General features: G+C 40.0%; 1 protein-coding gene across 2 annotated transcripts in view; it reads right to left on the bottom strand.

The window, feature by feature from the left end:
- The window catches only part of ASCC3 (activating signal cointegrator 1 complex subunit 3), a 226,427-nt gene that overhangs the window by 119,647 nt on the left and 92,794 nt on the right, over positions 1 to 13,986 (bottom strand). For both annotated transcript variants that reach the window (XM_079971589.1, XM_079971590.1), the window contains exons 12-13: positions 10,963 to 11,139; positions 8,519 to 8,590 (exon numbers count right to left, since the gene is read on the bottom strand). In XM_079971589.1, coding sequence (XP_079827715.1) covers positions 8,519 to 8,590; positions 10,963 to 11,139 — 249 coding nt within the window. The remainder of the gene's footprint in view (positions 1 to 8,518; positions 8,591 to 10,962; positions 11,140 to 13,986) is intronic.

Here is a 13,986-nt window from a genome sequence, read left to right as displayed (position 1 = left end):
TGCCACACTTTCCTCCAAATTCATTTCCCCCTTCCCTGTGTCTTGCTGGCTAATTAATAAAAGCACCCCATGCTTTCCACAATCCTATCTAGCTCAGCCCACTTCACCAATATATTGACCAATTTTGCCCAAGACTAGTCACACTAACCTAGGGCAGAAGGAACGTAACATGACTCCTGAACTTCCATTTGAAAACAACAGTAACATGCTTGTCAAACTGAAACTAAGGATCTCTTCTTCCATCGTTCCCAAACAAGGGAAAAAAATAATAATTAAAGATTAAACTAGCAGGCATAGGAAAACATTCACAAGGGGAGGGAGACAGTTAACCATTTGGAAAGGGAACTCAAAACAGCATCCAATGTCATACTCAAAATCTTGTGAGTATTTAGATTTTTCAATTAGAACTGTTCCAATACATTTTTAGTAGAAATCTTAAGGAAGCAGGCAATGCTCTAGTACAAAGCTAACCTTAGAAACCTACAGCTTTCGTAAACACTACCGAGAAAGCAAGTCAACTCTGTATGCAGGTTTTGTGTGCGTGTTTTTTCACCTATTTTTAAAAGGTTTCCATAAAAGAGGGGAAAGCACAGCAAGACTAAGATATCTATTATGATCCCTTTCGGCAAGTTAACACAGCAGGAGGGGCTGAGGGAAGAATGCTATCACTGCGCTTGCATTGAGTAATTCAAAGTGAAGCCCACAAACGAGACATCTCATTATTTTGAACAGATGGATAAAAATTAAAGGCTGATTCGCCAACTTCTAATTTCCCAATAGCCAAGAGGAGCTCGAAGTCTTGCGGAGTAGGACAGTTGAAAAATCAACATGAAAAGATTTTCTTCCATCTGTCATAAGCACATGCCTGTGTAGAATAAATCTACCTCCCACTGTCCTTTATTATTTAATAGCAGTACAACATGCAACATCTATTAATGCACACCAACATACAACATCATCTGAATATCACATGCTACAGCCTGTATTACAGTAATGGGACTGAACCAAACCAGCATGAATTGCAGACGTGAAAATTATGCCTTGTTAGGATGCTATGTTCTTTGAGGAGCTAAGAATAGTAGATAAAGGATAACCCGTGGATATAATTGATCAAGCTGTCAAAAAGCCTATCACAAACTATTAATAAATCATAGTAGCTACAGTAATGCAGGTAATAATAAATCCAGTCCTAGTGTATGGAAAAATGCATTGCTTCCAAATTATTTCTTCATAATGCTATTCTCATTCTGCCAATGCCAATAAATCACTAACATTTTCAGACACCTGAAGTGGTGGTACATTGATACCAAATAAAGTACCTCCAACAAATAAGTAATACCTTTGAGCATCTTAAAATAACAAGGTTCCTCCCACCTCTCTGCACCATAGGATTCCTTTTTTTGGCTGCATTTGAGATGTAAATAAAGTCAGTGGAACTGAACCAGACATGACACTGAATGCATAATTTCTTTAACGAGCACTTTTAAACTGGAGTGTAAGAGACTATGACTGTGTATGTTGTTGACTCTGGCTCCAGTGCTTCTGAATCGGTATACACACAATGTTACCCACAACGTAGAGCTATCCTGTAATTTCTTTAGAAATACTGCTGTTTGATGCCTTTCTTCTCAACAACAACTTTGTTACGGTCATAGACCAGCATAAGGAGGGAGGGGTAGAATAATTCAAAATCAATCTCAAACTAGCTTCAATCTAAAAGGAAAACTTATGCCGCCTTCATGTCACAGTCAAGCTGAGGTGTACACTTAAGACAGCCATTGCGCGTGTGTGGATGACAATGCATGCACAGATGACTGCTTCATTGAATAGAAATTGGAGGGGGGATCCTGGGGAAGGGAAACCATACAGGCATCCAGTTGAAGACATCCCCACCCCCTCTCCGTTGTGTACAACAGTGTGCAAATGTGGCTTGGAACACAGCAAGGCAAAAGAATCTCACTGCCTTTTAACTCTGGCTATGTACACAATAGTAGCAGGTAAGGAGGGAGATTTTAACCCTTTCCTCCTCTGCCAAGACCCTAATGAAAATGGTTTCTTTGAAGCTGCTATTTGCATTGAAAAGAAAACTAATAGGCTCTAAAGGAGCTTTCCTCACAATGCAAACAAGCTGCTTTAAAAGGAAGGATTCTCAGCAGGTCTGCAGCAGGGGATGAAAGGGTTAAACTCTCCCTCCTTGTGTGCTTCCAGCAGCTGCTATTTCCATTTCACAAACAAACAAACAAAGACATTAGAGGGAAAGACATCTCTGATATCACAGATGGTTTGGGCCCCTAGTAAGGCTAGTTATTTCTGACTTCCATACAATTCAATCTAGGGACCAAATGTTGAATGGAAATGCCTAACACAGTTAGCCAAAAGCTAAGAACCAACATTAAATTTATACAATTTGCCTCATGCATGCTTAATACATATGGAGTCATTAATAGGCCCATGGGTGTCATGGCAACCATGACATCCTCCATTGGTGCCCATGAAGCTTCTGTTTCCCTCCATTCATTGACCCCTTGGTCAGTGAGTGGTTATCTTTTTGCCCCTTGAAAAGTACATAGAGCTCTTTCCTCACTTCCTCGTTCAGCTTTATAAGTTTTCCAACGCTTAGATTAATTGTACTGCACCACACTTTTACATAGATCCTTTGGAAAAGGGATATGCACTCTGCCTCTCAGGGGACTGATCCTGGGGAGGGGGTGACAAATGACCAGGCAGAGTGGCACCCATGACACTCACTCAACATTCAAAATTTGCCCACAGATTTAAAAGGGCTAGTGACCCCTGTAGTAATTTCTTACACATTAGAGCAGGAATGGGAAATTGCTGTTCAATGGCTCTGAATTCAGATTGCGGCTGCCCGTCCTCAGTCTTGCCCCCCCCCCCGCAAACATGCTGATAAAAAGTTCCTGTAGGCACCAATGAATCCCCCCCCCACCTTAACTGCTGTGCAGGGAGCAATTTTAAAATCTTTCTCTCTCTGTGCCAGGAAGAAGGGTAATTTAATTACTCCGCCCACTTTTGACTTGGGCCTCCATTCTGGGTATGTAGTCCCCAAGGAAATTTTCACAGAGGGTGGAGTTCAGCACCCCCTGAGAACGAAGGCAGCTCTCTACATTGCGTTATAACTTGTAAAGCAGTCATAGGCAAACTCGGCCCTCCAGATGTTTTGGGACTACAACTCCCATCATCCCTAGCTAACAGGACCAGTAGTCAGGGATGATGGAAGCTGTAGTCCCAAAACATCTGGAGGGCTGAGCTTGCCTATGCCTGTTGTAAAGTGTTTGATCTTCACAATCCTTGGTTTATTCAACATGAATGGGGTGAGAAGGGTGATCAGTAGCATCAAGTATCACTTAAGTACTAAAACTCTGAGAAACCTAGAATTATCATTTACCCATGTAGGTTGTTGTAGCTTGCTCGTTCAAGATACATTCCTTTAATTCCTTTGTTTGCTTCTAATGTAAATTCTAATTCTCTTACACCTGCCTCCATTCCTGTGGGTTTTTTTAAATATATAAAAAATATAAATCTGTGGCGGTATAATAAAATCTTATTTCCTGATCTGACAGCAGGAAATGGAAAGAAGATTACTTGCTAATAAAAACGAACTCTTTCAACAACAAACAGTAATTAGTGCTGAATATCAAACTAATCTTTAGGAATATTAGTTATCCCATTTACAACAGAAGCTGCTCACCTAAGTATTAAAGAAAGTCACACTTACCTCACTTAAAAGATTAGAGTTTCCAATGTGTAACTGGCTACATTACATGAAGTTAATATTTTTCATTCCATATTACAAGTAATGGAACAACAGATAAAATACTGATTTGATCAGTTCTAGTATACAGTTCTGTTTCTGTAATACCTTGGAGAGCCATCGTCAGTAAAAACAGACAATACTGAGACAAGTGGCCCAATAGTCTGATAAGGCCACTTCAGCTATTATTTCAGTATTATAACCCATGCACTACTTTAACAATCTTGGTACAATTTAGTTGCATATCACAAAATAAAATAAACCCACCTTATTTTGTATCCACAATATTTAAACCATGTTTAACTACATTAAAATGGCATGGCTTGATTATATTGGAGACAAGTGAGAAGTCTGCCCCTCAGGTATGTATTATAGTAAAAAATCAAAATATCGAACTGTGCTCTGAGTGCAGTAAAGAATCAGCGCAATCCCCAAACGACTGATGAAATGGAGTTCCAATTTTTACTTTTAAAAAGAGCAAGTTATCACATTTTCCTTTAGGGAATTCTGAATGAACAGCTGTCAAATTCTATAGAGTTCTCTAAAACGTAGCATTTATCAGTGTTTAGGTTACATGTAGGGCATTTTTAAGAGAAAGCAAGTAGGATGAATTAAAAGAAAAGATGATAAAGGTCTTATTTCTACAATAATCTATCTCTTTGGACATATATCTGAAACCATTCAAAACACATCATTCAGGAAAAACACACATTAAAATTCATTTCAGGAGGAAAAACACTTTCTTAGTAGCTACAAACCCATGGAATATAGATTCGGTAACTTGTCATGCATATGGAAAGAAACCAGTTTTGGAGAAGAGGAAGGAAGAAGTATGTATTAAGGATGTATTAAGGACCATATGAAAACAGCTAGAGGCAGCTTTATTATAGGTTTACTAGTAGTAGGTGGAGAGGTTTTATGTCATACTTTTAATACAGTGCATTATAGAAAACAGTGGGGATATATATCATTCAACATCTTTTGCTGCCAGAATGCTTGAAACTTCTAACAGCAAAAATAAAAAAAACTGCAAAAACGACTTCCGGGTTAGCGCGATCTGGTTAATGGCGGATTCCCTCCGAGCTCCGGAGGGAATCGGCTCCGCTGGAGAAGGGTTCTACCGCGACGGCGACGCGGGGACCCTCAGAAACCGCAGGCGCTGAAGCCTGCGGACTTGGTGACTCGGCGGGCACCTAAAGCGCCCCCCGACCCACGAAGAGCCTTTTTAAAGGCTGCGGAGAGGGTACGGGGAGCGGCGTGGTGCTGTGAGTGGACCGCTACTGCAGTGGAGCGAAGCCGCGAGCCATGGCCGGAGACCGCTGACTTTCTTCCCTGAAATTCGGACTTTAATTAATCCGTGAGTAGAATGGAATTTGGACTTTAAAATTTCTACCCTTGAATTCGGTACGACCGGGGGATGTGCTAAAGGGAAGTCCGCACCCCCCTGCTTACAGAAGATTTAAAGCAAGGATCGGAGAACTAAGGTGGAGAGTTTTTTCTTTTTGGTGTTTTTTAAAAGATAATATTTTCATGAATTTGACAGAAGAAGATTTGTGCTGGAGAGTAAGAGTGGAATTTTAGAAGTTTTTGATTAAACCCCCCCAGACCCGGGAGTGTCCTGTATGTGAGCTGGAGAAAAAGGAACAAGGAGTTTGACAGCTGTCAAAGGAGCTGTCAAACGGGCAGTGAAAGTTAAAAATCTTATTATTTAACACCTTTCTGGACTAAATTTGTTACATTTAAATTAAAGTGGTTGGGAACAAAGTAGTGAAATAATAAAGTAACGGACTGTTGGGAAAAGACTATTAAGTAACCAGAATCCCCCTAGGGGAAACATTGAAACACTACAATGGCTGCAGATGGAAAATTACAGGCAGAGATAGAAAGAATGTTCTTTCTATAATAATAATAATAATAATAATAATAATAATAATAATAATAATTTATTTGTACCCCGCCCATCTGGCTGGGTTTCCCCAGCCACTCTGGGCGGCTCGTGGGAAAGTTGCAGGAGCAGACTACGGCTATGAGTAAACAACTTATAACCTTGAACTCTAAAATAAGTGACTCTGCTGAATGCACAATGGACTTGACCGGGAAAAAATCTGCAGCTGAATTAGAAGAGACAACTTTGGAACAGGAGGAGAGGGAACAAGGGCCAGGACAGATGGAGAGTACCAACCAGAAGCCTACATTGCCAGAACACAAAGAAGACCTTTGGATTACAAATCTGCGAAAGATGCGAAAGAGGAGGGAGGAAGCCCCTGGAACACTTGGAATATTTGAATTTATAAGAAACAAGAAATATGATTGGGGCTTCCTCTTTGAGTATGGATTAGCTGACCTTTCGCAGCAGCTGGTACCGAGTACTTTGGATGGAAGAAAATCTGATGAGACTGAGCTAGAACTCCTTCGAGACCCGAGGACCAACAAAGAGGGCTACCAACAAAATCGGCAGAGAGAGACTGACAGAGATTTAAAGGCCTCAGATGTGAGGAATCCAGGCTAAAAACTGTTTTTGTGGACATGGGGACATTGGGAAGGGACAGAAACCGGGGCGGGGGGGGGGGAAAGAATTTTTTTAAAAAATGTTTATGACTTTTGTGTTTGATTATTATGACCTATTTTTAAGATAAAAGGGAAATTCGTGGAAGGAATTCGAGTCGACCTTAGAAAAGGATTTAATATTTATAAGAAAACTGGATAAGTAAAAATTGGGCCAAGTAATAAGAATTAAGTATTTCTTTAAAAAAATATATATATAATAATAATATGTAAAGGATGAGAGATATGAACTTGCTGAGCTAATTCAATTGAATTAGGATGTATGAAGGGGGGGTGGGGGGAGGTCAAGAACTGGGTTAGGAAAGTAAGGATATGAAACTTTATATGTGTTGTCTTGGTCTGTGTGTGTGTGTCTGTGTCTATAAAATGTGAAAACTCAATAAAAATTTTATAAAAAAAAACAACTGCAAAAACATCAGACTCCGTTCTAAGCACACCCAACAAAACTCCCCCTCTTTTTTTATAAAACGTCTCAGTATACAATCACCATTTGGAAATCCTGTGGTTGTGCCATATAGGGTACATATCCACTCTCCATGCTATTAAGATCAGTGAGACTTGTTAGTTGTGACCCACCTCAACTTTTGACCCAACTAAAGCCCTGTTAATATTTTCAAGTAGTTATGGATGCTGAATAACTGAAAGACCCACCTAGAATGCTCCAGAATCTGATAGGCACACTAGCCTCTCTCTCTCTTTTCTATTTTTATGGAAAACTGGGCGGTAGTAGAGCTCAATTTTATTTTCCCAGAACACTCCAAATGTTGAGTAGTTCAACAGCATTCTTTGAAACAGTGCCTGCCGGCACAAAAAATACCAGCCCTAACCAGTAACCATCATTTCCACCCTGGAATGAGATAATATCCTAGCCTTTTAATTACTGTGATGTGGTAAGTGGGTTAGTCTTGAGGCTACAAATGGTGCAGAACTTAGTGGCTAGGTTGCTTGTGAGAGCAGACTTCCACAATAAAACATTGCTTGCACAATTTGCACCAGTGGCCAATCTGCTACCAGGCAGTTCAAGGTGTTGGTACTAACATATAAGGCCCTATGCAGGTTACTTGAAAAACTGTCCTCTCTTACAGTGGTACCTTGGTTCTTGAACTTAATCCGTTCCGGGAGTCCATTCAACTCCCAAAACTGTTGAAAACCAAGGCACAGCTTCCGATTGTCTGCAGGAGCTTCCAGCACTCAAGTGGAAAAACCGCACCACACGTTTAGCTTCTGAAAAACGTTCACAAACCGGAAAACTTACTTCCAGGTTTGCAGAGTTCAGAAGCCAATTTGTTTGGAAGCCAAGCTATTCCAGAACCAAGGTACCACTGTATATACTTTATATATCACTGCAGTCTATTAGTGAGTTTCTCTTGCAATTCTTAAAGATCTCAGAAGCTCACTTTCCAACAACTCAGACAAGGCTTTCACCGCGGCTGCCCTTGTTCGGTGGAATAGCATTCCTGTCAAGATATGTCAGGGACCCACTATTTGTACTTTTGGTTCCAGCAGGCTTTCCAAGCTGGATCAATGGGTGCCATTTATATAAAAAAATGCCTATTTTGCATTGTTTTAGTTTTGTTTTAAGTGTATCTGCTGTTTGTTGTGTTTTTAGCTTCATGTTTTATTGCTTTGAGATGATTGAGCAGAAGGTGATTAGTAACAATAGTAATAATTCTGGGAAAATAAAACAGTGCCCACAGAAATCAATAACCAAAAAGTAACCAATGGGTATAAATAGGATAATGACAGTGAACATTTTTGCACCCATTCTGATATTTGTTCTGAAATGAAAGAAAGTTGAACCAAATGGGCTGCATTCAGTTAATTTTTCATCTGGTATGAAATGAATGCATGCCGTCAGTGGAAAAGTACATTATTTCATTACAGCAGGGTAATTTTTCTCAAGTTACAATACAGCAGAAGAAGGGCAAATAGCAAACTACGAGTGGAAATAAATTCTACATGTGCTTGCATTTGGATTCTGCAGTATTTGATTGTGTAGACTTCCTTACATGAAAACCTTTCATTTTTAGAAGCTTTTCACCGCCTCCAGAAACCTCAAAAAAGGCCAAGTCAGCTGGTTTCCTGAATAGAACGAAATCCAAGTGTTTATGTGTGCAAAGAATAAATCCTTGTGGATATTCACAAGCAGGTTCTAACTTAAAAGCCAATGAATAAACATACCTGATGTCCAGCTGTTACTTGCTTCAAGACATTTTCATAACAAACTTCATCCATATTATTCAGCTGCTGCACCTGAGCAATACAACAGAAATGCTTTATTGTAGTATCAAAATGTAAAAGACAGTATTCCCATTCTACCAACTTTAACGTAGCATAATTGAAAAAATTTATGGTGTTTTACTAATGCTTGACGAAGGCACACTTTTATTATATTGTTACATATTTTTCTTTCATTGAGATACTGTGGAAACAAAGAGGTACAAATATTAACACCAATAACTTAAAATCATTTCTTCTTAGAGAAGTTCTGTTCCGCAAACTTGATCAGGTCTGCAGCTTGCCTTGATCTGTGCAGCGTGAAGATTTCCTAGTCACTATTTCCATGTCATTAGCGGCACTTGAAACATTCTGAAGTCATCAGAACGACACCACAATTTCAGTGAGTTCCAAGGCCCTACTAGAATGCAAGGCCTGGCAACCTTTTGTACGTGTTTGCTCAGAAGTAAGCTAGAAGTCAATGAGACTTACAATCAAGTAAATGTGTAAAGCATTACATACAAAATTTACAGGCTGAGGCGAAACATGATGTGTGAACGTGTTCAGTGCCACACGGACATACAGCATGTTAATCTCAGGATTGTGGGTTTGAGCCGCACGTTGGGCAAAAGATTTCTGTACAGGAGGGGGCTGGAACAGAAGAAGCTTGTGGTCCCTTCCAAATATATGATTCTAGCATTCTATCCTTACTCAGACTCCTTATCCTCTCCAGAGAAAAAACTACTGCTATCTGTATAGTCACCTGTGCTGTCTCTGGAGCTTGGTATGTTCCTTCTGATTGAAAGCAGAGGAAGGGGAAGCCATCAACTTAACTGGAGAAACCTGAACTTTAATTTCACAAGCATTTAGCACTATAGAACCCCTTGTGCCTCTTGACTCTTATGCATTAACATTGATAAAAGACAGCTTCAGAGAAGTAATCTGATATTAACTCTCTATTTATATTAATACTTGGAGAGTAACATAATTCCTGATCACACTGCAACACAGCTAGCTCTACCTGAGTTCCAAGGGGGAAATAATTCAATCATGAAGGCAGCAACAGCTTAAAATGAAGCCAGGGAATTCATAGTCATAGCTGACACTCTGTCCATAGCACATCATTATTAAAAGGGTAGTTGACTAAAGTGAATAAATAACTCGCTAGCAAAGAAATAAAATGCAAACTGCCATCTCTATTATCATGGCAAAACGTAATCATGAAGGAGAGAAGGGAATTTGACACTATTGAGCAAGTCAAAGAAGTCTCAAATCCAACTCTCAAATGCAAACTTAATGAAGAGAAACAACAATATTCCAAGGAAAAAGAGACGCTGGATATTTCTTCCAACATCAGCAATACTGTACTGCTGTAGTATTATGCAGGAACACATAAGAATCAGACAGCAGAACTGAAAAGAGAACTCCAAACCAATTCCCATGCTTCCATGTATTTATTTATCATAATTACTGTGTTGCTGGGTAAAGTCTGAAGCAGTAATCCACACATCTCCCCTGTAATGAGTGTTGCACAGTGACTAATAGTTTATTACTACACTATAGTCAGACGTTCTATTGTGCAATTAGAATTGCAGGCTATGTTCCAAATTCAAATCTCAACTCAGCAAAAGATTCACTCTGTTGCCTTATGGCAAACCGTGGATCCCCATTTGGTACACAGGGACCTTGCAGGTTTGTCATAAGGATTGCCAAGAAAGCATATGTGAATCACTTTGAACAATATACACATGCTAACATACTGGATATTGTTTATTTTCATGTCTGTGAAACAGACAGGGCACTTTGTAAACCAAACAAAAATTTAATAAGATCCTGACCCCAAAGTAGTAGTCAATCTAAAGCTAATGCTGAAGAAGGTATTACAAGGAAGGGAGACACAAAGGGATGATAATATGAGAAGGATGGTGACTACTACAGATATATACGGAAATACCACTTGAACAAGGGACGCAGGTGGCGCTGTGGGTTAAAGCCTCAGCGCCTAGGGCTTGCCGATCGAAAGGTCGGCGGTTCGAATCCCTGCGGCGGGGTGCGCTCCCGCTGCTCGGTCCCAGCGCCTGCCAACCTAGCAGTTCGAAAGCACCTCCGGGTGCAAGTAGATAAATAGGGACCGCTTACCAGCGGGAAGGTAAACGGCGTTTCCGTGTGCGGCTCTGGCTCTGGCTCTGGCCAGAGCAGCAATGTCACGCTAGCCACGTGACCCGGAAGTGTCTCCGGACAGCGCTGGCCCCTGGCCTCTTAAGTGAGATGGGCGCACAACCCCAGAGTCTGTCAAGACTGGCCCGTACGGGCAGGGGTACCTTTACCTTTACCTTTACCACTTGAACATGTTCCTAAGAATGGTTGTCTCAACATCTCATTCCAAATATTTTATAGCAAAACTGTACCTTGTTAGTTGTCTTGATACCAAGAAATGTCTGCCCAAGTGGAACAGGCCGGAAACGGCCATCAAAATAAAACAGTCCAATATAGGGATTAACATGCAGAAATGTAGCAACATCAAGGTAATTAGGTAAAGTGGCTGAAAGGCCCAAGATCCTAATCATGCTTTGGGTAGATTCAACCTGTAAAAAAGAAAAGAAAATGTCATTAAGTTAGCACATTTTTAATTAAAGTCTAGAGTTAATATTACCTTAATAAAATATAAAAATAATTTCCACATAAATATATAAATATGTGTTAGTGGGTACTAATATTTTACTCAATATGTAGTACAGTGGGAGTTTTTCCTTTTCCTAACAAAACCCCCAAGGCCCAGCAATTAGAGACACATTCAAAATAGCAGATTTGAGGGTGTGTTGTTGTGGTCAGAACCTGAACTGAACTCGTAGTCCTTTCTCAAAAAACCCACTTCTGATTTAGATCAACTCAATTTAGAAAGCCAAAGCCAAGTTGCTTCCATGGTTAAACAACTGAGTCAGAAGGCTCTAGAAGTACTGCAAATCAGTTCAGTTCTGGCATTGAAGGAGGCTTTTAAAATGTATCTTTTTACTATTGTCTTCGCTTACAAGAATTTTTGTGATCTACTTCATTATCTCTCATGTAGCTTACTTGTCTGCGCCAGCTCTGCCTGTGGTTCTATAGCAATATTTCTCTCTGAGGGTCACTTTGTGAAATCTTAGCTCTGAAAAGCAACTAATAAATTACCAGAATGAACAAACAAGCAAGCCAGATCACTCAGATATCTGCAGTAGGTCCTGATAGGTCTTGCAGTGGACCCAGCACTTATCTACAGAATGTGCTCTCGCTCTCAAACCATGGCACTAAGAACTGTGTGTATGCTCCAGATGGAGAACACTTGAGGTAAGATCTTCAAAGCACGTGGAGTTCAGAACAAAAAGAAGCTGAACAAAGTTGATGATGTTAAAGAACCTAGCGGCATTAAATTTATAAAGCAGAGCAAGGATTTTCTCAGTTCATGTTCAAATCCATTAATTCTGATATACACTTGAGTGTGCTCAGAACTTTATGGAAACTTGGTATTGACTGGTTTAACCTCTATGTAACTTTACTGAAGCTATGTATCTGTTTCCTGAGCCAGTGTTTGAAGGCTGTGGTCAAATGGATGGGGGAAGAATAGACTAAAACTGAACCCAGAAAACAAAAAACGAGGTGAGGAGGAGGAACGGCTGTGGTCTGGAGAGGGAGATGCCTGCCTGTGAGTGATTGTATCCATGTGAAACAATAATGAAGGGGCCTTGAGGATATTCCTAGATCCAGCATTGATTCCTAAGTTGTCCGTACAAGTTGTTGCTAGGAGTGGCTTTATCTGTCTTTGGCTAGTAAGGGGGCATTCCCCTTTCAGACACATCAGATGGATGCATGGTTCTGGATCTCTCAGGCTTGATTACTACAATGCACTTTTCACAGCACTACCCCCCACAGACAGTTTTGAAATTTCACCTGGTACAGAATGCTGTTGCATGTCGTCTAACAGGTGTTGATAAGGTAGAAGGCTTTCCAACCTTTTCTGTGGTTGTCAGTTTGCTCCAGGGACCTAACTTACGTATTTCTTTCAAGGGAGAAACTTTTTTGTGTCTGTTTCAAATCTGTATAGGTGTGCTGTTCTTGTGCTTATTGTTTTGTTTTTAAATCTCATGCAAGTCACTTTGAACTGCTGCAAAAGGAGTACAGAAGTAGACAGACAGACAAACAAAGAGAGGCAAAGAACCAACAAGGACTTGTTTTTGATTTTTTAAATAAGCAATTTAATTTGTACACCAAGTAGTCTGAAAGCAATGCTGTTCCACATTATGATGGTAACACCGAAACGGATTTGAGTCAAAGAGCAATCCTGTCATGATTTATAGGTGTATCTAATTGACAGGTAACTGTAACAGTGTGAGGAAATATGGGAAGCGTATAATTTTTGCAATTACTGAAACTAGTGCATGAAAAAGAAAAGAAGGGTGTAGGCAGTTTTTATGGTTCTTTCCAAAATGCTTTTCAGCGACACCTAATCTTACTGCAAGTAGTTTGAGGGGGAGATCAGTACTATACAGTAGTATGAACTGTTCAAAGTAGCTCTCTGCATGTCTTAAAATGGCATCATGGCACTGAATGTGACATTTGAAAAACCAGAAATATATTTTTGATAAAGATAGTAAGTTCAAATATTAAACAACACTTTTAAGGTTCATCTCCAGCAGCTTTAGATGCCACATAGATTGAAATGTACTAAAAAATTAACATGTGATTATAGGTGCAATACCATGCTGTTGATACTGAATTTACTATGACTGGGAGTGGAAGAATTCTGAAGAGAGATTATGAGGTTAATTGGAGACACGGCTGAATACTTTAATCCCTCATGATGCAAATATACTACCATTGAGTTATTTTAAGGGAATTAGTATTCAGCTAATTGCAGCAAAGATTTGTAAAGCTGAAAAAAGGGGGGTAGTGGTAGGTGAGAGAATGCACCGCCCCAACAGAATGGTTCCAGAAGATATGGTCAACAGCTTTTGTGACCCAAGTTTTGTTAAGAGTATACGGAGACAGACAACTAAACTCACTGAAAATTGAACTTTTCATTGTGTATTAGAAGAAGAAGAAGAAGAGTTTGGACTTGATATCCTGCCTTTCACTACCCTTTAAGAAGTCTCAAAGCGGCTAACAATCTCCTTTTCCCTTCCTCCCCCACAACAAACACTCTGTGAGGTGAGTGGGGCTGAGAGACTTCAGAGAAGTGTGGCTAGCCCAAGGTCACCCAGCAGCTGCATGTGGAGGAGCGGGGACGCGAACCCGGTTCCCCAGATTACAAATCTACCGCTCTTAACCACTACACCACACTGGCTCTCAATGAATGACAAATTAACAAACTGACGATTAACACCACCAGGTAATGCTTTTAGCATTGCCATGAAAGCTTATTTTTAATTAAAATATATTAAAAGTCTGCATGGTAATGT

This window comes from Podarcis cretensis, assembly GCF_951804945.1.
Source record: "Podarcis cretensis genome assembly, chromosome: 3".
Lineage (NCBI taxonomy): Eukaryota > Metazoa > Chordata > Lepidosauria > Squamata > Lacertidae > Podarcis > Podarcis cretensis.
This window is presented reverse-complemented; position numbering and strand designations above follow the sequence as displayed.